General features: G+C 44.7%; 1 protein-coding gene across 1 annotated transcript in view; it reads left to right on the forward strand.

Moving 5' to 3' along the window:
* The window catches only part of CHN2 (chimerin 2), a 228,516-nt gene that overhangs the window by 130,936 nt on the left and 71,235 nt on the right, over nt 1–26,345 (forward strand). Inside the window, exon 3 of the mRNA XM_081102278.1 lies at nt 8,319–8,374. Coding sequence (XP_080958404.1) covers nt 8,319–8,374 — 56 coding nt within the window. The remainder of the gene's footprint in view (nt 1–8,318; nt 8,375–26,345) is intronic.

Consider the following 26,345-nt stretch of genomic DNA (forward strand, 5'->3'; position numbering starts at 1 on the left):
GTGTTCAGAGTGGAACCCACAGCCCACCAGTTTCCAAGACTTTTTTTCTTTCTTTTTCAAATCTTATGCAGATACATATACATACACACACACACACACACACACACACACAACACACACATATATGCAATACCTATGTATATATTTGTTACAAAAGCAATACAAAGCTTCATAACAGGCAAACATTACAGAAATACATAGAGCTAAGCATAAAAATTTCCCATCATCCATAAACCACCCTCTCCCCATATTCTATTCCCCTTTCCAGTAGCTGACCCCCTCCGTTTTGAAAGGCATATCCTTCCAAGTATATTTGAAATGCACATGCCCAATATTAAGGCATTTTTGCTGCTGTTGCTTCCGTTTGTCAAAATGGGTGTCCTTCAACTTGCTCGTTTCACTTCACAAATATCTCGTCTTTATCTTTTCATGTCAGCATATATGCAGGCATCTCATTCATTATTACATGAGTCTGTTCTTCCATCTGTGAAATAAAGGGCTTGCGCTGGGTCTCCAAGGGCCCTTCCAACCTACTGTTCTGTATTCTGATCTTCTCTTTTAAAAGCCAGTGCTAATGACTTAGTAATTGGATGTTTTTGTTTGTTCCCTAATGGAGTGTGAAGTGCTCTGACAATAAATCAACAAAATATCTGTAGCGAGAGGTATTGGATGTTCCATGACTTACCGTGCTTTGCACACTGCCTTCAAACATTAACTACCCAATAGACATTTGTTGAGTGAATGCCACTGCAGAGAACTTTACTGAAGCGAAAAGACGGCATTGGCTCAATTTCATTTCACCTTTTGCTAAGAGACCTTGGATCAGCCAATATAGCTCTTAAAAACACTTCTATGTCCTAAGGAAGCTAGAAGAGGTGTTAATAATGACATGTTCACAATATCAACTTTTACTTTAGTGTTTTTTAAGTTTGATTTTTGGATCTAACCCAAGTTAGGTTTTTATTTGCTCTAGAATCATTAAACTTTAGATGCAGAAGGGATGGCTGAGGCCAATTAATATAAAGCTAATGACATATATGAAGTTCCTCTTTATTTCACCCCACTATTAGTCATCCAGGCTCTATTTGAAGGAGTCTAGTGATTTAGAATTCCAAAATCAAGGTAGTATGCCATCAGCAGTGCCATCCATGTCATCAAAACTTATTGACCAAAGGCCTACAGAGCACCACTGAAAAAGAACTTTCAGTTCTTTTTGTCCTGGATCCATGAATTGTTTGAGTTTGGGTGTTGGACCACTTATTAACTCTCCTGAAATATTCCCAAACTCATGCTCCATCTTACTCCCAAAATTAGCATCCACTCATTTGATCTTTTTGGCAAACATGCAGTGAGCACCTCTGAATGTCACAGTAAGTATTGGGAACCAACAATGAATAAAATGTGGTCCATACTTTCCTCCAATTTACAGTCTAGTAAGGGAGACAGATGTAAACCACTTAAAATGCAAATGGATTTTCATAATAATATACTACTCCCTACCTCCTGCACGTAGAGAAGACTATATAGAGGAGGCCAACTTTGCATGTGGGTCTTGAAGGATAAATAGAGGAAGGAATCTGAGGGCCTGGTAGAATTACATGAGATACTTTTTAATCTCCAAATATGCTAAAACTATCATTTTTCTAATATGAAAGTTCAACAAACCTATCAGAATATAAAATTAATTTATTTATAAAATAACCTCTTGGTAAACACATTCTGAACCTCGGGAAACACCAAACCTTTCTCTTTAAAACATGCACCAACCATCCTTTGAGAGATTAATTTTAAATATCAATGTTAAATTCATTAGCATATTTTTTATAGAATTCACATTTTTTCATTACACATATATTTTTTTTAAACTCGGGTGGTTATTTAGTACTTGGAAATCTCTCATATATTTACTGGATTCAGTACATCTTTGTCTTATGATAGGACCTGATTTAAAAGTTGATGACTTGCAATGATTCTAGAATTATGTAGTATATCCTTGCTTTCATCCATCACCTGTTTTGGGTCATAACGTTGACTTATTTGATATCAGATTCTTATTATGAAGCATAGCCCCAATCACGATATTTTTCCTAGGAGAAAATTAGTCTACTTCATAATGACCCACTTGAAGTAGCTGTTTTTCATGCTGATTGCAATGCTCTTGGTTGCAAGTAACAACTCAATCACGTTGATTGACTAGCAAAAAGTTCAGAGAAACCGGCTTCAGGCATGACTTGTTCCCGTCACTCCGAGGATATTACCAGGACCCAGCGTATCTCTCTTCCTTTCTTGGCTCCACTCTCCTAGGTTTGGCTCCGCAACTCATAGTCCTCCCTTTGTGATCCCCGGAGAGCGGCCAACAGCACCAGGGCGACCACTGCCATTTAAGAGCAGCAGGCAGAGAGACACTCCAAGCAAAGTGTTAGGATCGAGTCCCAGCCCTGATTGACTGGGCACCAGTCCTGACTCCATCACTGTAGTCAGAGTGAGATATGCTCTGTGCCCTAAACCAGTCAAACTCAGGGAGAGATCAGTCCTGTATGGTCCACATGACTGGGAAATTTGGAGTAGTACTGTTGAAACAGGAAAGATGGAAATGGATGCTGGGAAGACAACTACAACTGTCTGACTTAGAAATTTAGGAGAGTCGGGAACCTCAGAAATCAGCTCTCAATACTTTATATAGAGTAGATTGTTCATTATTCACTCATACATCATTCATTCTTTCACCAAGTGCCTATTAAATCTTTGCCTTAAGCCAGACAGTGGACTTAGAGCTGTGAGGCCACAAGTATGGATAAGACTGGGTCTTGCCAGGATGTCACATGATGTCCCTTAAGTTCCTGCCTCCTCTACCCCCTTTCTTAGAAGCAAATGGTATCACTGGGCTGTTTCCATAAGAATAATCTTGTCCCAAAGTGTCATGTATCTGCAGCTAGTTCTTTATTCTCAAGACCAAACCCCAAAATGTTAATGAAGTAACTGAGAAGAAAGCTATTGGTTTCAATTCTCAAAAAAGAAAAGCTATTTTCAAGTTTGCTTTCTTTTTTTTTTTTAAAAAAAAGGCATATTCTAAACTTTTCAGCCAGAATGGTATGAACTCTATGCCTTAATCTGATAAGTTCAAAAGCCAGCCACCATGGCTATACTTTGAAAGATTTTCTTTTGTAAAAGACCAAGTGCCAATTAAGCGGCAGATGCTGAGGCCAACAGCTCTCGGAGGACACCCTCCTGGGCAGCAGGTCAAGCAGCCACAGCATGTGCCTGTTTTCCTAACAAGGAGCTTGGGACCTCAGAACCCTGGTCCACACCCCCCTGCATCAGACTTGCCTGGGGAGCAGATTTATCATCATTATTCCTCAGCCCTGCCTCAGGTACCAGAATCAGAAGAGTGGAGAAGGGGAGGAATCTGTGATGTATCAGGCCCCACAGAGGCTCTTGGGCACACTACTACCTGAGAGCCCCGGGTTCCAGTGGACACAGCCTCCTCGGGCTTTTTGCAGTGCCACTAGACAAGGAAAGGACTCCATCCCCATTAACACCGGGCATTCTGTTGGCAAGGAGGCCTTCACACTGTAGGCTAGAGGTGGGGTTGAGCTAAGAAAACATCTAAAGCATCTACCATCTTTTACTCACACCCAGGAGACTTCTTCCATGAAAACTAGGAAGATGAGCAGTGAGCAGGGTGATAGGCTCAGTGTCACAACCAAGGGACCAGGTTCAACTCCTAGGTCCACAGCCTTCTTTAGAAACAAGTGACAGAGGACATCCCTGCAGGGTCTCTTAGGAGACGGTGTGTCTGGACTGGGCTTCATCACCACCCAGGTCAGCAGCCATCCTTTGGCAATCACAGGGACTGGATTAATTCAGTTACCCAAGGAGGGTAAGTCGAGTTTTCTTATTGAAGAAAAAGTACAACATTTTGTCAGTGAGCTCTGGATTTCTCAGTCTACTTCCAGTTTCTTGGAGAACAGGAATCCCCTTTTTCTTTTTTATATATTTTTAGTGATTTCAGAGATGAAGGGAGAGGGAGAGGGAGATAGATAAATCAATGATGAGAGAGAATCATTGATCGGTTGCCTACCTGCATGCTTCATACTGAGGATGGAGCCCACAACCTGGGCATGTGCCCTGAGTGGGAATTGCATCGTGACCTCCTGGTTCATAGGTTGACGCTCAGCCACTGAGCCACACTGGCCAGACAGGAATCCCTTTTTTCACTTTCATACTCCTCAGTGACCACCCCCTACCCCATGTTTACCAAACGGTTTATTCCATATGAGAATTCTCTCATATGCTGCAGCAGGCCCAGGGCTAGGCAGTGCCTGAAACATAATTGGAATATTGCAGTAGAAGCAAATTCCATTATATTGTCCCTAAGCCCATAGAATGACCCAAGAAGTGATATATAGTGTTGCATTTTGCTTGTGAAATGTATTTGTTGAACAAAGAAAATTCTAGAAACGACTCTTTAAAACTACCTGGCATATCAGTTTTATGAAATATTCCTCAGAGACTTCTTCTCAGAGGTTTTGTTATAGCTAACCTTGAAAATGAGGGACTGGGGACTTCCCTCGAAGCTGAGATAGCTTTCAGGGCCCCATTATCTTATATGGCCACCGTTGCCATTGGTTGCCATCTCATTATCTTTATAGAGACACATAATCCAGATGGCAAACAGGCTTCTTGCCTATTTGTCCATTTCTGTTGCTCGGAACAGCACGGAGCAGATCTTATGGGTCCTGAGACCAGCTCACTGAGACACGGCGATCGGTTAACGACGTGTGCTACTCGGGGACGAGGAAGGAGAGGTGGCGTCCCTGGCTTGAGGGGTTTGCAGGGGCCCTGTCAAAATTGCCCCTGGCGTGGACTATTTCTGGTTGTGAGACTGGTGAGCTACAGCATTTCTCTTTATTGAATCTCAGAGGGTCCCTGGAGGACACAGCTACGGGCTTTGCCTGTTGACACAGGAGAGGAACTGTAATGTCCCTTCAGCCGTATCCTGTGTGATTGTTAATGGCGTCTCAGTCTCTCACTCATTCCGTTTGTAATCAAGCCTAGTCGGTCCTCCTCTGCAATCAGCTCACCTTCCCACCGGCCTTTCCACCGGTGTTAGCTTAACTCACACTTCCGCCATCTCCTGTGTGTCCGTCTAAAATACTGTCTCTCTTGCTTCCCTGCCTCCAAGGTCCCCAGCGAGGCCCTGGGCAATGGCCCCACTCCTGGCTGTGCATCACAATTTCCTGCACGGCTTTAACAAGAGTATTTCGGGGCCCCGTGCCAGACTGGCAGAGTGAGCATTGCCAGGGACAATGGATTCTGGGAATCTGTATTTTTAGAGCAGCTCCTTGGAGATTCTAATGCAATCAGCCCACTTGGGACCCCTCCACTATCTGCCTTAGGGAACGGCTGGTGAGGCTAAAAAAAATACAGACCTTGGAATCTGGAAATTGGCCTTTAAGTCTTGATTTCCTCATATCATCTGTGTGAACTTGAACTTGTTCAAAGCTTGGCATCTCTACTATGTTATCAGTGAGAAGGGAATAACAGTTATCTTGGAAGTTTGTTGGGAAGATTCAATGAGAAGATGTAGATAAAGGTGTCTGGCACATAGTAGGTACCCAGAAAATGGCAGCTTCTATTATACTGAATAATCTTATTGTTATTATTCAGAAACAGACCAGCTCATGTCACCTCCATACTCAAAACACATTACCACCTACCTCCCCATTGCAGAGAGAAGGCCATCCAGCAGTGCTCCCTAGTGTGACCTGCAAGGCTCTGTTCCATGTGGCCTCCTCCCACAGCTGCCCACCTGGTGCAGTAGGCACACTGGACTCTCACTGACCAATCAGCACGTCATTCCCTTTCCCTTCTGGGGCTCTTTCCTCCACCCGTAAGCCCTTCTCTCTTCTCTACCTGCAGAAACCCCTCTAATCCTTCAGGAGAGCTCATGCCTCGCCCGCAGTAAAGTACTTGGCCCACCCTGTCTTGTTTTTCCAAGTACACCTCCCTCACTGGGTCAGTCTCCCTGAGGGCATGGATGGTGACCTGTTAGTCATTGGATACAGTTCATTTGTTCATCAAATATGCATTAAGCATCTTCTATGTGCCAAGTACTGTTCTAGGTGCTGAGTAAAGTCCCTGCCCTCAAAGAGCTTACTATGGTCAAGGGAGACAAGGCACAAAGTGAACAAAGTGTGTTCATGGTGATGAGTCCTATGAAGAAACAGAAAACAGTGTAAGGGAGCGGAGTGATGGGATGGAAATTTATCCCACATCAGCGAGCCAGGGAGGGCCTGAATGGAGGGGGAGTGAGAGCCATGTGGTATCTTCGGAAAGAGCAATCCAGGTGGAGAAAACAGCACGGGCAAAGGCCCTGGGGTGTAAGAAAGCAAACCAGCGATTTGGAACCAAAAGGATGCATGTTAGCTGGATGCTCTGGGACAAATATTTAATTTCTCTGCACTTGTTTGCTCACTAAAAATGGGAATGGCTGTGATACCATGTTCTTTTTTCTGAGTTCCCAGGAAGATTTAATAAAAGATTGTTCCTGACACATGACAGGCACTCAGAGTGCTGGTTTCTGTCTCTTCTCCCTTCCTCTCCATTCATCTGCTAAGCCTCCACAGAATGCTGACTATGATTCCTGGCCATAGCACATGTTCAAATGTGTCCTGATACGACTTGCAAAGGCATGCTTAGCTGAAAATGCTTCCCTTGTAATAGATGTCCTTCATTTGTCACCTCCAAGGGAGGCGTTAAAAATGGAGTCCACATAGCTGTCCAGCCACACCCCACACACGTGACTGAGGCATTGGCAGTGGGAGAGAAGGGGACACAGGACTCTGGATCAGGAGCGTTGTGGTTGCAGGAACTGGCCTCTGGTTCTCACTGCACTCACTAGCAGCAGCCGTATCCCCCTAAAAAGCAGCCAGCTGGTGCAGGGGCTGGTTCAAGAGGCATCAAGGAGCCTCTCTCAGGGTTTAAGGAGGGCCCTGCTAGGACTGTAGTGGCATGTCCACTATTCATTCTGTACCTTTGGTCAATTCCTCCCCGCGTTCTCTCTTTGCCAAGAAGCCACCTCTGCTCTGTCTCCATATGTGGGTACCTAAGGGACAACCTAAGCTCAGAAATGTGGCGCATTACACATCTCTGAGAGGGTTAGATAGGTCCCTCTCTGTGCTGACGTTGGGTAGCCTACACTTAATTAGGCAAGAAAGTAACCGTTGAGCCGACGGCATTGGGGAGCCATGATTACAACATATATCCCATCAGTGCTATCATTGTTTCCACATAGTCATCTGCCTTTCAATTTAATATTATTTTTGGACCTGGGAGTAAATCAGGAATTTCTGCATATGTTATTACATTTTCTGGGCTTTATATGATTGAGTTTTTAACTTTTTCAAAGATTTATTCCACCTAAAATTTAAGTTCTTCCCTCTCAAGATTCTGAAGATAATAGCAACTATGTTTGTTTTCAAGTTCTGTGTTCATGAAAGTGGAACCTGCACAGGCAGCGTCCCTCTCAGGGACGTAACCAGGCTAGCCACACGGCAGAAATGCATTCGTTCCAGTCTGAAAGGAATCACAAAGAACCGCCTGATAAAGGGTCCTTTTCTATTTAATTACCCGCTTTCCTCCATGCCCACGCCTGGAAGTCTGTCGTTAAAACAGGATACGTGAGCGTTATTATTATTTAAGATATGAAAGAGCCCAAGGAAAAGGAGTGACAATGGGTGGGAAATAGTCCAACAGATGAGAACGCATGGGGATAGGCAGGGCAGAAACAAAACTCAGGAGAGCAGTGAGTCGGGGTTCCATTCAGTCACAGGGGCAGTTGTGTCTTTGTCCGTTCCTGTAGCATTTCAGAGAGTGACGCTCCTGCGTAAGGTCAGTCTTTCCCTGGTATGTCAGGAGCCGTGGGCCTTTAAATCCAGGAAACCTATTATTACAGGATCTGACTACTGACATACTCACAAGTAGAATTTCATCTTTGCCACAGTCGCAAGAATTTCAGTGGTTATCTACTCTTCCAAGAAAGCCATAAAATGAACAATGCCAGTAACAATTAGGAGACTAAATTGGCCTGATAAGAATAAAAAAATCGATTTTGCCAGTTTACATTCCCAGTGACTAATTTCCATATAAATGATCTGACTTTATTCAGTGTAAAAAGCAGGCCTGTCTCCTCTGTGTGTTTGGTTTGAAATATTTGCCATTTTGGAGACATACTCAGGTGGCACTCTTTGAAGGCATGCTGGGATGGGTTGCCGTTTTCGAATTGTAATTAACTTTTCTGTTGTTGTTTCTGGCAGTGTATCAGTTACAGCAAGAGGCCCCTCGTCCCAAGAGGATCATTTGTCCTGGGGAGGTCAGTACTCGGCTCTTTCCAATACGTCTTGTTAAATATGATGAATTGTCAGCACGAGGTTGATACTGGATGGCTTTCAGGTTTCCTGGGAGTTGGTTTCTATTAACGTTTGTTACAGTGTCACCAAAAGCAACATCTTAATCTATATTTTGAAGACAGGTGTTATTTTAAAAATACTAACTAACTTGGAATCGAATGTCTTATGTTTTTGACCGTTGCAGAGGCAGAGCGAGCATCCTTTATAACCCCCCCACCAAACATGCATGTGGCTTGTTTTCCTTGTTCCTGCTATTCTGATTCCTTTATCATGTTTTATTATGGAATGCTTCCAACAGAGACAAGACAGAGCATAATAAATCTCTCGGTACTCTCAACACCCACATTTAACTAACCTTTATACTTTGTTTTACTGACTTGACATTTTTTTAAAATCTCTACAAGAAAAGTGACTGTGTCTTCATTCTCAGAGAGAGGTTTAAGCAGTATGTGGACTCATAAAAATGCTGACCAGCCCCAGAACTCTCCCTACCTCTCATTTTTGCTGCTCAGTCTCTTATCACCTGGGATGCCAGCAGGACTTGAAAGGCAAGACTCAGGCTTTGTTTTCTATTTTCATTCAGACCAGTTTCTTTAACAACCAGACTAATACCCTTCAAACAAAGGTCCCGGGTCCTTGCGTATTTTTGTTATTGGGACTTTGGTTAAATATAGAGAGTAGCTGATCTCTTTAAAAGGGTCACATCTGCGCTATGGGGGATGGGGTGGGGGCTCCAAGGACAACCTCTTGAGATTCATTCTTGAGCATCAGTGCTTTGTGGCAGCCTGACCCGGTCTGGTTTTGAACCCGTCTCTGACTTAGGTACCCATACCCACAGCCAACTTTCACTAGTTAATAAATGTTTCTACATAAAGTTTTACTTCTGTTGAAAAGGCATTAAAATTCATCAAGTAATCTGAATTTGCATCCAAGGGCTATAGCCTGAGAGGGGAAAGTAGCTGACCCCTAGGGAATTCTTCAGGATGAAGGTACATCTTTATCGGGTAGTCTGACCTTGGCCTGGCACTCACCTTGCTGACCGTTGGCCTTTGGTTATTCAGTAATAACCAAATCAGAAAAGAGGAGGATAAATACAAAAATTTTGACGAGATGTCTTCAATAAGGTGCTTTGGGAGAGAATTAAGAAACAAGGTGTTAAAAATTCCTTCGGTCCTACTTCACATCTAGTATTGCTCCATCAGAAAAAATATAGCCACGTGTTGGGGACTAGAGGAGCTGAAATGTCTCCATGAAAAGCATGCTTGTGCATTTAGTACAGAGCTAAGGTCTCTTCCTGGGAGTTCAAATAAAAAATCTCTAGGCAAGGCCAGGTAGGTTCTAAATCCACAGGGTAGAGCAAATATTCATCTCTTCGCTTACTCAACAAACGTATACGGGCAGCCCACTGTCCTGACGGTGATCTAGGTGCTGGGAACGCAGCAAAGAACTTGTCTGTTGGTACTCTGCGTGTCATATTAAAGGAAAACAAAATTGTGATGCATGTAGTAAAGATATATTTAAGAGTTTACCTGTGTGTGTGTGTGTGTGTGTGTGTGTAAAAGAGAGGGAGATTAAAGAGAGGGAGAGGGAGAGGGGGAGAGAGAGAGAGAGAGAGAGAGAGAGAGAGAGAGAACTCCTCTGTTTCTCAGAATCCTTGGAACCACATCAGTAGTCCTATGAGCAGGTGTAATGGAAATGGGTGGATTCAGAATAGCTTCACAGAAGCTCTGCTGGGTTCAGTTGAAGCTTCAGACCTCCAGCGGGCTGCGGGTCACCTCATGTCTTTCATGATGCACTTGCGTCGGAAGGAGATGCCGCGGACGCCTTAGCAAAGCAGAGCCGTGTGCCACAGCCGCCACCGTTCGCTGTGACTGAAGGCCGTGGTGTGTGCAGCTTGTTTATTCTCCTGTCTGTCTTTGAAACCAAGCTTTCCCCCTGTGGACCTGTATCAGCTGAGGCCGGGTTCCTAGGCAGCTTGCCCCTAGAAATTCCGCGTCCCCTTCCTGCCCGGAAACCGACCCTGAGATGGGCTTTCACCGGCTGCATTTCCTGGGTGGCAGCATGAGGCCCAGCCAGCCAGGCGGGGGCCAGCTAGAGAGGGGCGAGTGTTCTCGTTGCTTACGTGAGTGCCCAGTGCCTGCAGGAGCGGCTTCAGTTCCCTTTGTCCTCCTGTGCGGCATGAACGGCACACAATTCCTGCCCCGATTGCTCGGCCTCCCAGGACATGGCCTCCTTCGGCGAAGGCACGACCTCTTCTTGGATGTTGGGGAAACCATTGATGCTGCTGCGGACGTGTTTGAGCGAACGCCTCTGCCTGCTAACGCACCCGCCTGCTCGGGGGATGTGCCTCATGAAGACAGAACGCTTTCGGTTCGCGCGTGTGGCCAGGGAGATTGAAGCTTTATGAACACAGTTACGTGAAGCCATGGCGGCTGCTGCTTGTGAGCAGTGAGTTCGGATTTTTTCCTGTCTTTGCCATCTCATCCCTTAGCTAGCTGTTAGGAGCCCGCATTTTCCTTTTATACACAGTCCTGCTCTCCCCCCAACCCCCCTCCCCGGCTCAGTCCTCGGCCCCTCTCCTGCCCCTGGCAAGCCTGCCCAGCTGGGATGCCCCAACATTCCCCATCTCTTTGTTTCTCTGATGACTGACACTCTCCCAGGCCATGAGCCCCTCTGTGGTCAGGATCCTCCCAATGGACATGAGAAATGCCCACACCAGGGCCCCACGTGAGTCCGCAGTCACAGAGGTACACACTGTCGCTCCAGGTACGGACACCAGCCACTGGACTTGGATGCTTGGTGCTGGCAGCAGCTACCAACCACCTAACGGGCTTTGCTGGGGACTCGGTGAGCCGAGGGTACAGACTGATTCCGGAGGCAAAATCCAGCGAGCTCTGCACACCCAGGCAGGGGAGCCGGCTGCAGCCAGAAGGCCTTGTTATGAGTCCTTCCTGCAGCCCCTTCTAGGCCCCTGGCCTGGAGCCAAGCACTTTCTGTTTCAGAGGGATTAAGGGATTAAGGTCCCCCTCCCCCCACCCCAAGGGCAGACACCGACTTTGTAGGGCGCCATAAATGGAATATATGTGTCGTGTCGAGAACATGCCAGGCACCTAACAGGTACCCAGTGTTCATGATTCATGCAGATTCAGAAACTGGGAAGAACAGGTGCAGAGACTGTCCTTCGAACAGAGTCAGAGCAACGACAGTATTTTCTGAGCGTGAGGGCAAAAACGACGGTGATCAAGGACAAAGCAAGACACCTGAGTCGGGCGTTAAACCACCAGGAGGAAAGATACGGAGGATGGGGACAGAAGGTACCAGCAGCCGACAGCGGCCTGGCGCCAGGGCAGCCGGCGAGGGTCAGCGCCTGAAACAGCAGCCCATTGCCTTCTGGAGACTCGTCGCTGTCAATTACTAGTCACTGAGCAGCCCGGCACCTGGCACTCCACTGGCGTTTCCTGAGGGCTCCTTGCCAAGAGCCAGACTCTTCCAGCGTGCACAACGCTCGCTTGCCCTTTTCGTCATGACCCGTCAGTCATCTCCTAAGCTTTTATTAATTACCGCATGTGTGTCTGGGTCTTCTGCCAGGACCCGGGCAGCATCTTTTCTCCCCAGTCTGCATCCCTACCCAAGACCTCTCCCCCGGCTCCGAGCACCTCATCCAGCTGTCTACTCGACCTCGTCATGGAGATGCCCCACAGGCCCTCTCTAGCCTAATGGCCAAAACAGAATAGGACCCCACTCCATTCCATGGCCCCTACCTTCAGAAACCTGGGCGCCTCTTCCTCCCCCGCCCCCTTTTCTCTTAGCAGTCATCAAATTCACCTCCAAACAGATCTTGCATCTGCCCGTTCTTCTCCATCTCTGTGACTGTCACGTGGGCTGGGCCATTCTCCTTTCTTGCCTGGATTATCCCAGGTCGGCAGTCTCTTGCCTTATCTCTCTGCTTCCACTCCTGCCACCCACATTCACACACACACCCGCCACTCACCAAACAGGAGTCCAAATCATCATTGCTAACTATAAAGCCAGTAGTGTATTTAAAAAGCAGTTGTCATTGCTCTTTAAACAAAAGCAAGACGTCTTCTGTGCCATGAGCCACGGCTGGCTCCTGCCTTTACCTGTTACTGCCCTGTCGATGCCATTCTTCCCAGTGTGCTGCCTTCCAGCCCCACGAGCCGTGGCTCTTATCAAACAAACCGCAGCGCTGCCACGCCGGGCCTTTGCACTGGCTCACGGCCTGCAGTTCCTGTCGTCCCGTTTTCTGCATGTCCAGGTTTCAGATAATATTTCACCTAAGCACAGAGGCCCTCCTGAACCCCATAAGCATTAGCACCTACAGAAGCCATCTGTCATATCTCCTTGGGTATTTTGTTTATAGTATTCAATACACTCTCTAATACAGATTGGGGCAAAAGTAGATTTACATATTTTACAATAATTAATAAATAATTTGTATATACAAATGTATATACAATAGGTACCATATAATATAACATATATATTAATAATATAGAATATAATACAATATACAGGGTGACCCCAAAAAAGTATACACACTTTAGCAGCTGATAACTCAACTTTGAAAATGAAATACATTTTCATAAACACTCCCCTTATAATTATTCAAAGTGAGTGTATACATTTTTGGAGGCATCCTATATATACAAATGTATGTACAAATACAATACAATAATTAATAAGTAATAAAACAAGACTAAACCCCTGTGTTTCATGTACTCACAAACCTACTTTTGCAAACCTACTTTTGCCCCACTCTGTATACTTTCTTGTCATCTTTCATTGTTTACTTGTTGCTGTCCATCTCTCTTTGGGAGAATACAAGCCCCAGAGACTTCATCAGTCCTAATCATGGGTACTTCCTTCACTGGCGTTGAACACAGTGCCTGGAGGCAGTGAGCAATCAGTATGGTAAACTATATGGTAAAATTATGAAGAAAGGATAGAGACCACGAACGTAAGAAATTTAGAATTCTCAAACCATTACAATAGCAGATCGAATTTTAATCAGCGCTGTTAGTACGCCAGTGAATTGGACTTTTGGCAGGTACGCTTCTTCAACACAGACTAATATTTTTTCCTGGAATATTCTAGATTTCTGTTTGGCCTTTTGGGAAGGCCAGAGGTCACGACTCACTTGCATGGCTAATGCAAAGCCAAGTTCCACTGCAGTTACCTAGAGTGTATACCGTAAGCAGAAATTCTTTTGAGACTGTAAGTGATTTTGTATCATTTGCCTTATTTAAAATTGCTATAGTGACCATCGTACAAAGCAATTTCAGAAAAGAGACATAAATTGGCACGATTATTTTAAATTGTTCTCCATTTTATGCAGATTTGCTGCTCCCTCCTTACCAGAGAATAAGCTACCTTGGAATTTTTTTTTTTTTTTTTTTTTTTTTAATGCAGAAGTGAACAGTAGAACTGAGATTGCTAGCATTCATGAGCAGGGTCAGCATTTTTTCTTGATTGTCAGAGGTTAAGCCAAGGTCAGATGATAGTGGCCTATCTTAAGCTGAAGTAATATATTTTACCTCCTAGTGACTTTTATTCACTTTTTATTTTTTAAATGTTTTTATTGATATTAGAAGGGAAGGGAGAGGGAGAGAAAGATAGAAACATCAATGATGAGAGAGAGACATGGATTGGCTGCCTCCTGCCTGCCCCCTACTGGGAATTGAGCCCACAACCCGGGCATGTGCCATGACCTGGAATCAAACCAGGACCTCTTGGTTCATGGGTCAACACTTAACCACTGAGCCACACCAGCCGGGCTGTATTCACTTTTTAAAAGACCACTTTAAATGCCTCCCCTCCTGTGCATTTTCTCTAGTTTTTGGGTTTCCTAAATATCATCTGATTTCTCTCTCTCCTACCTTTATTTGTAAAAAATGTTCTTTTAAGCCTACAAGAGCATTTCATTTTAGCATGCTTTGAAAATGTTGATTCGCCGTATCTAGTCTCCACGGCCTTGTAGTCTTGTAGCTTCAGACATGTCTGGAAGGTTTTAACAAGCTGCATTGATGGACCATATCATCCTCGATTAACTTGGTGCATTTTGAGTCACATATTTAAAATAAACTCTTGACTTGGGGTGGCGAACACACAATATAAGATACAGATGATGTATTAGAGAATTGTCCACCTGAAGCCTATATTTTAGTAGCCAGTGTCGCTCCAATAAAGTCAATAAAAAATAAAATGAAGTAAATTCTGAGGGGATTTGCACTATTTCACAATCCTCCCCTTTTCTCTTTTTTAATTATTAAAAATAACTGTTTTTAAGGAAATATGCATGTGGGGGAACATGAAAACTCTACTAATTCTAGATATTGAGACACGGTATGTCTCTGAAGTAATGAGATCGACTCTGCAAGCCCCGAACAAAAATCAATCCCATTGCCTTTTAATTGGCTTTCATGTGTAGTAAGCAGAAGGCTACTTCCCTGGGAAGAAATATATCTCTTCTTTTCCCCCCTTACTATTGACACAACCTGGGATAAAAGGCTTGCCCATCATTCTTTCTCCCAGGCTGTCCTCTCACTCCCAAATGCAGTCAGGCTGTTGGCTTTGTCCCCAGCGAGACTTGCTTTGGCTGTAGACCTATTCCGCAAGGGGGAGGCGAGTAAAGCCAGTGTGAGGAAAATGTTTAGACACATGAGTTTTCTTTCTCCAAAGTTTTGTGCTTTTATATTTCCCTTCTTGCTGACAAGTGCTGTGACCTATCAAAATGCATAACCCTCCAAAAAAGAATTTGCTCTCTTTGGAGTACTCTGAACGACTTCTAAGGTAGTATAGACTTTGCATCCAAGGCGATGTCTTCAACAGTGAGCAAGGGCACTTGAGGACAAGCTGCCCTTGTCCTGATTTGGAGAGGAAGGGAGAGATTTTGGAGAGGAAGGGAGAGAGGGGTAGAAACATCAATGATGAGGTAGAATCATTGATCTGCTCCCACCTGCTCGCCCCACAAGGGGATCAAGCCCCCAACCCTGGGCATGTGCCCTGACCAGGAATAGAAGCACAACCTCCTGGTTCATAGGTCGACGCTCAACTACTGAGCCATGCTGGTTGGGCGAGGACAAGCTGCTGTAGAATTTAAAGGCTCTGAATCGAAGGACAGACAGCCTGAAGTGGGAGGGCCACCAAGGGGCCGTGTATAAGCTGAAGCCGAATTTGAAGCAGAAGTGGGCGGTTTCTCCTTAAAACAGAATAAGGAAAATGAAGGAGGTTCCACAGTGATGGATGATCATTAAAAGTACTTGAGAATCTTCTTTAATCTTTCCGGGTGATTTTTATTTCTTGAAATGTAACTTGAAAATGTGCATTTCTTTTTTTTTTCCTTTAATCTGTTTCTAAAAAAATCTTTATTGCTGAAAGTATTACACATGTCCCCTGTTCCCCCCCCATTGACCTCTTCTAGCCACCCCCAAACCTTCACCACCTATTGTCCGTGTCCATGGGGTATGCGTTTCTTTATAGAATTGCTAGAGAGGAACTAATGCATTACGTGGTTAGTTGCTTTAGAAAAACAAGAACAGCCAATAGAATCGTGGATTACAATACTCGCTGTTATCCTTACCTGGCCTCTGACAGCCATCACCCAAGCCGCCATCACTCACTGATGGGGGAGGAGATGCGAGTGGTCTAGACTGTGGTCAAGTGGTTATGAGGAGCTCAACCTTACACATCCAAACAGGAAGCAAATACCACACTTTCACCGCGACTGCAATTTGATATCTCCAGTATGTCTGCCTGTGACTCAGAGGTCAGGTCCAGTAAAATTTCGGGTGTGGTCAGGACCATCCAGGAAAAGAAACAGGTGCATAGCCTGCACACACTGGTGAGGTTTTAAAGACATGCTTCACCTTTTACTCACCTGGTTAAACAGTAACTGAGTAATAATGCTGATAAAAGCCGGTTCCACTTCATCCCAGGCAAGCCATGTCTCCTAGGGTGACATGGTCTGGCTGACCGAGCAGTGAGACGCTTGTAAACAGAGTTGTATGTAACCTTGACTTGACTTTCCATCAGAAAAAAATGTGAATGGTGCAATCTCAGACCAACCCAGTTACAATATGATTACCTTGAGTGTTGTTGCCTAATTATCGCCTTGTCATCAGCCTTTTAATTGTAATGAGTGCTAACATGTAGGGAGTGCTTATGTGCCTTGAGTACTGGGTGAAGAGCTTTACTTATGTTGTTCTTCACAACAGTCCCGTGGGGGTTGTCATCCCTCTCATTTTACAAGAGAAAATGGGACAAATAGCACCAGACAGGTAGAGCTGGAGTCAAACCCAGAGCGAATCCAGGACTGGGCTTCTAACTGGGTGATTCTGGAGTCTGGGACCAGCAGAAAGGACATCGCCTGGGAACTCGTCAGAAATGCAGATTCTCTGGTCCATCACAGACCTGCTGAATCACACATTCGGAGTGGGGGCCCAGTAGTTTGGGAGTTAAGAAGTCCTGTGGGTGCGCCTGACACTTGTCCAAGTGTGAGGACCACGGTTGTAACCACTGTTCTCACTCCTGCTTCTGTTTCCTACTCCCTTCCTATGCCCTAGGATAGAAGAACCCAGACACCATCTCCTGGTGATGCTTACTGTTTGCCCAGCGCTGTGCTAGACTTTTCATGGGCTTCACCCCACTTCACCTCATACATTTCTCTAGCTGTACTTCCTCCCAGATGTTATTTTTCATCCTTTACAAATAGTTTGCCTTTGCTTTCCTTCTTTGCTATGTCTGGCTTTCCCACACCCTCGTATGTTGCAGGGGCCAACTCTGCATCCTTGTACAAGTATGGTCAGCGCCTAATTTATCCTGGTTTCCTACACCCACCGTCCAATTCGTTGCACTTCGTAGAGTTATGTTTGCATTACTAATTAACAAAAATATTCAAATTCAGTTCTAAGATGATTCATACTCATGTTCGTTCATATTCAGTGTATGCGCTAATGAACTCCAGCTTTTTAAAGAGGCTCTCCTCCTTATCTTGTGGCTGTTCAAAAATTCTTGCTAGATTTACTGTTGCTTTTAATGGTTCTTGGCATTAATAAAAATACCAGATCCATTGTCATTATGACAGGAATACTTTATATTTCTGCTTTCCAAGTGGCAGTCCCTTCATTCAGTAGATCATCTGTGTGGTTCATGAGCATTCCTTAGTTCAGTATCATAGGTGACCAATTTGCCAATAAAAGCCAAGCCAGCCCAGGTGCTCTCCCGGTCCCGCATCCTTACCTCAGTCTACCACTCCCCTCATTGTCTCCAGCTCTACACTGACTGAGCCATTGGTAACCCATCACCTTTGGTTGTATCCTTGCACAAATCATAGTCTCTCTGGACATTAGCTCTAATACACCGAATCTCCGTCTCATTCGACAAAAGAGCAAGCTTTGCTTTAGCAATGGTAGCTCTTCCTTCTTATTTGCATGGCCAGTGTCCTTCTGCATTGTGGAAGGAAATTAAATAGCCTTGGCACAGCCCGGCAAAGGCATAGTGGTTGCCATCAGTATCTCGTGTCCTTCTAGGTAATCACATATTGATTATTTGATGAACTGTTGTAGTATCTCCCTGGTATATCTACCAAGTCTGTAATTACACTGTCCTGGTTGTCCCTTTGCTCTGTTGTGGTCCTCAGGGTTCCGTGACTTCTCAGAGACCAGGCTTAATGATGCTTCAGCAACCCCTGACTGTTCACGGACACAGGCCAGATGCTATAGTATTTCAGTATTCTCAGCTGTGCAGCAATAGAATTCAACGCTTCCTGCCTTCATGCATTTTGATGTTTTAAGTTGGCATTGTTATGCCATAGATTAAAAATTAATGATGGTCTTCTCCCGGTGCAGCAAGAGATGGAAGGGCAGGCACACAGAGAGCTGATGTGACCCACCATTCAATTAAAAGGCCTTTGAGGCATTGGCGAGCTCTCGGTCCTGAGCTGACTATAAGACGTCCTGAAACCGATTTTTGAGAATGGTCTCTAACTTTTGTTAGTCCAGTACAGGCGCTGACAAACAAGAGCCTGCCGACTGTTTTTGTGAAGAAAGTTTTATTCAAACAGCAATGCTCATTCCTTTACATGTTGTCTGTGGCTGCTTTTGTGCTCCCACAGCAAGTTGAGTATTTGAGTCAGACGTCCTCAAAGTCTAAAGTACCGGGTGGGTCAAAAGTAGGTGTACAGTTCTGATACGTGAAGCACAGTTTATTCTTGTATCCTTGTTTATTAATTATTGTATGATTTTCCATACGAACAATTGTAAACCTACTTTGCCCACCCTGTGTTTACTCTCTAGCCCTTGCCAGGAGAAGTTTGCTGACCCCTAGTCTTGCACTAGAAGTAACTTTGAAGAGTGAGTTAATACATGCAAAGCTCTCAGAATACTGCCTGACATTTATAGGTTGGAAGTATTGGTCTTTAATTTTTACCTTTTTCAAAACACTATAAAAACCTTAGGAAAAAAGGGAATTTTAGTCCTTTCATTTAGGACGCATATGATCCCATTTTAAGAAATGCTTTGACCTTCATGTTTAACACATAAATGGATGAAAGAAGCCATGGCAGTTACAATAAGCAAGTGTTCTTTCAACTGCTTTGTGATGGTTACTTTCTTCCTGACAAGAAACAGTGGGCTGTTGGAAAAGGTGGCATAGCCCTCCACAAGCGGGACATTAAAGAGGTGGGTGGAACCTGTTTATCTGGAAACACCATCTGAACTTGTGACCTAAGCTCACTTTCTTTAACGTCAAGAACAAGGCTGGTGTTACTCTCCTTTTAAAAGCCTATATGTCATCGAATTTGGGGGAAAGAGGGCTGTGTCTGAAATTTACTATGAAATACATCCAAACAGTGTTGGGTTAATGGGTGGCTAGAGGGGTGAATAAATAGTTATTTCATAAAGCAAGTATAGTAAATGTTACAGAATCTAGGTGGTGTGGATATGGGTGTTTGCTGTAAAAGTCTTTCATTCCTTCTGCTGGATGAAAATTATCATAACAAAATGTCAAGAAAAAAAGGCAAAGACTGTTTGTGTAAGACGAGCAATTGCAGGTCCTGGCTGGTGTGGTTCAGTTGGTTGGGTCTTATCCCATGCACCAAAAGGTTGCTGGTTCAATTCCCTGTCAGGGCACATGCCTGGGTTGTGGACTCAATCCCCAGTCGGGGGCATACAGGAGGTAGTTGATCTATGTTTCTCTCTCATATTGATGTTTCTCTCTCTCTCACTCTCCCTTCCTCTCTTTCTAAAAATCAATTTTTTAAAAAAGAAGAAGAAGAAGAAGAAGAAGAGCAATAGCAGGATGTGCTCTGACCCCGGGAACAAAAGCCATCTCTTGGGTGCATAGTCTCAAATGGCCAAAGGTGCCTCAGGGTCAGTGCTGCTGGAAGCACAGCAAGGCTGGCTCAAGAATCTTTAGCAAGGAATAATTTGTCAGGAAAAGAATTTGAGAGTAAAAACAAACATTAACAAGGTGCTTTCAGTCTTATTTATTGCCATGCTGGGAATTATTCTGGGGTAGTGCCTGTTATAGAACTGCCAAGTTAGACAATGTTTTTAAAGAATAGAGAACAGGATTCTGGATCTTATGGCATCATAAACTGGGTTTCAACCCTGACTCTGCGGCCCACCTTGTGCAGGACTACGAGCAAGTGAATTTGCCACTAGGAATTGTAGCTTTCTCATCTGTAGGAAGGGGGCAAAGGTATTTACTCCACCTTCCTGGTGGAAGAGTAAATGGTACAGCATTCTGAAAGCCAGGACAATCTCTCCAGACCTTGAGTTCTCGTTGGAAGCAATATTACCCCCAAGGCAAGGGAATTGGTTCCTAAGGGGCAGGCAACAAAATAGTACTCACTTAGTGTATAAACCACAGATACACATATTCAGCCTCCCTATAATATTAATTTTTCATTGGGAAGAGAGGATAGGGAAGAAAAAAATTGTGTAAAAAGGGTCCATAGGAGACTATAATGCAAAAACTATTGAGAATATTTCTCCAGACAATATTTAATTTCTACCATCTCCCACATTCTGTTCCTCTTTCTTTTTCTTTTGATAGATTAATTTTATTCATCAGTTTGAACACAGACATTTGAATACTTACAATGAACACTTACATTTGGATACACGTACATTTCTGAAGGAGGACGGAGAAAAGAATAGGGGAGAAGAACGAGAATGATGGACGTTGATTGCTTTTTCCAAATTATAGAGTATCACTTAACCCAGATACCATTGAGCTTTAAAGGGAGGGATTTACTAACAAGAATAAAGAATTAAATGAGTGTACTCACACAATCTTTTTGTCCCCTAGAATCTTAACAGCAACATTAGTTTTCTCTTGATTTGATTTGATTCTATTGGGTACTTCAAGCTCTTTGAGCTTAACAGGTATATGGAGAATTTAAAGAGACTTCCAAGAAGAATAATGAAGATGAATTAAGGACTGGAAATCAGGCTCTATTAGAAAAGGTTTAAGAGAACAAGGATTATATAGTGTGAAGAAGAACGGGCAGCCAGGTGGCACAGAAATGGCTTTTAATAGAGGAAAACTTACCCTGTGGAGAATATTCTCAGATTCTCATTTGCACTGAAGACCAAAGGAAGTACAAAAGTGTATTTTGGAAGGCAGCTATGCTCACCACTATACCACCAACGCCAAAAGTGTATTTTGAAACAACAGTGATATGAGTTAGATAGAAAGATAAAATTGATTCTTAAAAGATTTGATTAAATTTTTGGTTTTGATTCTTTTTTTTTTAATAAGGTGCCTGTCTGTAGGAAGTATCAGGAGGATGGCCAGGTTGACCGACTCCATTTGATTCTCCTGCCTGGTGGGAAGCCAACCAGCCACTCTGGCCACTATGGCCTCCATGGGATTTGGCTTGGATGGGAGGAAAGAGCCATTGTACCTGGAGCTGTGGCTTCAGGATGCCAGAGGATGGTTGTAAAGTGCTAGGCAAGGAAGTGTCAGGGCAGAGCCAGAGCAGCACACGTAACTGTGTTGTCCAAACAAGGAGAGCCTGAGATGGGTGTTGGAAGCCAACACATGGAGTCAAGGAGGCAGTGCCAGGGAAGACATAGCCATGACGCCTGGGTCCACATGAGCTGCCAGGGGGTGGTCTAGGCCAGCTGGAGAGGCTTTTGGGTGTTTCTGAAAGCCTGCTGTGAGAGTGGATCGAAAGCCACGAAGAGGTCTCAGAAGGTGTGTCTAGCTCCTAGAAAGGTGTTCATCTTCTCCGTGTTTTGGAACTGCGGCCCAAAGTTATTCCCAGTCCTGGTTGTATGTCAGTATCCTCTATGGAGCATGATAAACCTTACAGCCACCCTGGCTCTGGCCCTGGAGATGAGGGTTTAATGGGAATATCACTTAGGATTCTATTGTGAACAACAGAAACCAAATCTGGCTAACTTTAGCAAAAATAAAAACCACAAACCAACAACAGTAACAAAAATGACAGAGGTTGATTGGAAGGTTATGAAAAAAATTCTCTGAGAGGAAAGCTGAACAGTCAGGGCCTTTGGGATGGGCATGCGAGGCAGGACATCTCCGGGGATCCGTGAAGCAGGATGGGTGCACCTCTGGGCTGCAGGGTGTGATGGCTAGGGGCCCCTGCTTTAGAATGGCAGAGTCTGCCTTTATCCTCTGCCGCTCTGTGCCTCAGTTGGTCCTTTGGGAGTGGGTATGATCGAGTTGTACCTACTGAGTAGTCACAAGGATTGAATGGGTTAATATAGGGGAAGAAAGTGCTTAGAACAATGCTTGGCCCATAGTAAATTTTTAATAACTATTGGCAGTTATTACAGTTGTCGCTATTAGGCTCTGCCATGCGTGTGGATCAACTCCGTTTCTCTTAATAGTTCCTCCTGCAAATTCAAGAGTTAGAGCACCCCAGTGGCTTACGTTGTTTCCCATGTCCACACCTTGCTGGAGAATAGGGGAGACCTTGATTAGCAGAGTCACTGACTACAAGTCAAGGTCGCTCCCTGTGGTCTCCAGTCTTCACTCCTTGGAGATAGCAGGAAACGGGGAGGGGAGCTAGTTTTGTCCTATAGTGCTGTGGTTGGCAAACCGCGGCTCGGGAGCCACATGCGGCTCTTTGGCCCCTTGAGTGTAGCTCTTCCAAAAATTTCCATGTGCGGGCGCACACGACAGTACGATTGAAACTTCGTGGCCCATGCACAGAAGTCGGTATTTTGTGGAAGAGCCACCCTCAGGGGGCCAAAGAACCACATGTGTCTCGCGAGCCATGGTTTGCTGAGCCGCAGTTTGCCGACCACTGGCTTAGAGGCATAAAGCATCAAGTATGAGGCACCAGGACTACCAATATTTTCACAGAGGCCCCCTCTGAAATTTCAGTAAGCCCAGAAAGGGGATGTGGGGCCATGAGCAGGTCTATCTTTCAAACAATCTATTGCTTCCATGAAACTGAGCTCTGTACCAACCACAAGGTTGCACGCTGGGCAACAGAGACAGAAAGAGAGGAGTCGATCCCTGCAGGAGCTCACGTCTAGATGTCCTAAAGGCCAAAAATGCAAATCGCAGTAAGATCATGGCCCTAACTCAGCTTTTTTAAAGTTCAGGAGGGTAGGAAATAATCCCTAAGCTGGTGTGAGGCGGCCAGAGAAGATTTCCCCAAAACGGCATTATTTTACTTCTTATGTTTAAGATCAGTGAGATTTTGCCAGGTTCGGGCATAGATGGGTCGGAGACCAAGTATTAGAATGACATGCAGGGAAATATTCTGACCAAAGAATGGCCTAAGTGGCCAGGGTGTGTTTCAGGAACCACAAGGAGTCCTGGATTAGGGACATAAAGAACTGGGGAATGAGGATGTGACGGGGCCAAGAGTGTGTGTGCCAAGGACATACTCTGGATGCCCAAGCAAGGCCATGCTAGGAAGACCCTGTAGGCCATTCTTTTATTCATTCTGTAAATATTTACTGAGCACCTACTGTGTGCCAGCTCTGTTCCAAATGCTAGAGATTCAACAGTAAACAAAGCACAACAATCTCTGCCCTTGTGTAATTTCCATTTGAATGGGAGATTAAAAACACACATACAAGTGAAATATGTAGTATCAGGTGATGATAAATGTATTAGGGGAAAAGCAAACCAGAGAAGAGAGATGGGATATACCGAGGAGAGGGAATACCACTTTTGGGTAGGGTAGTCTGGAAGGTCGCATTAAGTTAAATAGATTTGACCACATGGCAGTGAGGAGCCAGTGAACAATTTAGAGCAGGGAGCAACGTGATGAGGTCTGCGTTTTTCGACCTCAGTGTGAAAGATAGATTGGAGAGTGGTCAAAGGTCAGACAGGGCGACCTGGGAGGTCACTAAAGTGCCTGACTTGTGTGCACTCACAGGACTTTGCAAAACCCTGGGTAGCCCTGCAAGGAGGTTTATTGCAGAAAGACTGGCCAGTAGATTTTTTGTTTGTTTTTATCATACATCCTAATCAAGACAGGGAGGGATTCACCTCACAGTGCCCATCAAAATTCCGGAAGCTTTAAAGGAATGCCACGAGAAAAAATAAGGCCTTAGCTTCTAGATGAACAGAAACATGAGATTTTAAAGCTTGCTCAGTTTCCATCCCATACTATGCTCTTTGACTGGGAGAGTGGACATTTCAGCACTTGCACTTTCCTTCTCTCCTTTTCAATAGAGAACTTTCATTTTTAATTAGAACGGAATTAGCCCTATTTATTTATTTTTTTTCTGGATGAAATCACCCCAATATCACCAGTACAAATCCTGTCATCAAAACCCATTTCTCTACATTGGATCAGTAGCTCAGAAAATCCAGCCGTCTAGCTGCCCTGCCTAGGAGGTTGCTAAATTGAATTTTAAAATTATTTCTATTAAGCAAAAACTTAACATATACCAGCTGCTGAGAGATTATAAGAGCTTTGTTTTTTCAATAATTGGAAACCTTGTTTACAGAGGACTCACAATATTCTTTGGATGTCTTTGTGTTGAATATAAAAGAACTTGTGTTTATCTAGGCAATGATAATCTGACTATAAAGCAAACTCATTTAAGGATTATGTTTCCTGTCTCTCACTGTGCAGCTGTCACCCTACTGTTTCTTTCAAGCTTTGCAAAGTGCTGAGAATGTGTCCTTAACATTAGAAGGAGGCACTGGAAATTAACCAGGTAGCTTGGAATACACGCACTTCTGAATGACAGGGGAACAGTTGAGAGAGGCAGGTTGATCCCTGGTTCTCATTTGTTAACTCACGGACAGAATTCAGTCATCACAAAGAGATTTTAAGGCGTTCAGTCCTGGCAAAGGAAACTGCAGGACAATTTGGACAGTCCAGTATTTAAGCGAAGGGCAGCACTGTGCCCTAGCGATGAAGTCACTGGCGCGGGTTGGTGTCTGCTCTGAAGAAGCACCCGGGAGTGAAAGGGTATGTGCTGGGTGTGAAGCCAGTTGCTAGTCCTGTGACCTCACGCTCATTGTTTAGCAGCTCTCTGTCGAATAAGAGAGCTCATGTGCCCCCCAGGGTTGTTGGGAGGCTTACATGAGATAAGCATGGGAAACCCTAAGGACGTTCCTGGCACAGACTAGCTACTCAATAAATGATAACCTGTTACCGACTGTGTTCCAAGCCTCACCGTTTTTATATGCATTATCTCACCCAACCTTCAAAACAGCCTCATTAAAGCAGCGCATTTTTATAACTCCAGTTTTATTGAAAATGGAGGAAAATGAGATGCAAAGAAGTTTAATAACCTACTGAGGGTCACCCAGCAATTAAACTGACAGCAGGGCTCTGCATTCGTAGTCTTTGCCTCGCTCTGCGCACAGTCAGCACGGGCAGCCTTTGCTCTCAGAACAGCCCCCACCGCAAATCTCGAATGTTTGCTCTAACAACTTAACAAAAAGTTATAGCCCATATCCTTCTTCCAGTTGAAAACCTGCGATGACAAGTTCTCCTGTGGCAGCTGCTTAAGCTTTAGTGTGTACGCAACCCCTTGGACGTGCTGACTCAGCATTTCCGACCAGCTCCCAGGTAGCGCCCCTGCTGCTGGAGGCGGGTCCCCGGGCCACACTCTGAGTAGCAGGGCTGCCAGGAGATGGAAGAGGGTCTCTCTCATATCTCAGTGCTCTGATTGGCCTCATGTTTAAGTCTATTGGACATATTTTCCTGCCTTTTCCCCTGAGGATGTAGCCCCTTAGTATTTGTTCAGGCCTGGTACCTGGGGGCACTACCAATGCAGGTCCAATTTAGAGAGTAGTTTTCAAATCTTTGGCAATATTATTTCATGGTTGGTTTTTATTATAGTATACTAGAGGCCCGGTGCACGAATTCGTGCACAGGTGTGGCCCCTCAGCCTGGCCTGCACCCTCTCATAATACAGGACCCCCAGGAGATGTTGGACTGCCAACATCCCCCGAGGGATATAGTAGTGTGCGAAGCGGTAGGTGGCCAGGGAGGAGCCCGAGCCTGGGCCAGGTGCATGCTGCTCCCACTCATCCCAGCCCTGCAGTACCTAATACTGCTCAGTAGTGCTGCTGCAGTGGCAGGAGAGGCTTGCGCCACCACAGCTGCTCTCGCTAGCCGTGAGCACGGTGTCTGGCACCCGTTGGTCAGCTGAGCAGCTCTCCTGCTGTGGGAGCACACTGACCACCAGAGGGCAGCTCCTGCGTTGAGCATCTGCCCCCCCTAGTGGTCAGTACACATCATAGCAACTGGTCGACCAGTTGCTTAGGGTTTTATATATATAGATGCCCAGTGTAGAAGCATAAACAATCCCTATTCTATTCAGCAGTGGACTACACACAACTCCTATGAATGACTCCATTAAGTGTTAGACAATTATGTTATTGGTGTTTAAATAGTTTATATCGGGCAGAAAATCTTATCAGATTGTTGTATAGTTTTTTAAAGGCATTTTAGTAATATTT

Source organism: Myotis nattereri, assembly GCF_964212035.1.
Source record: "Myotis nattereri genome assembly, chromosome: 11".
NCBI classification, from domain to species: domain Eukaryota; kingdom Metazoa; phylum Chordata; class Mammalia; order Chiroptera; family Vespertilionidae; genus Myotis; species Myotis nattereri.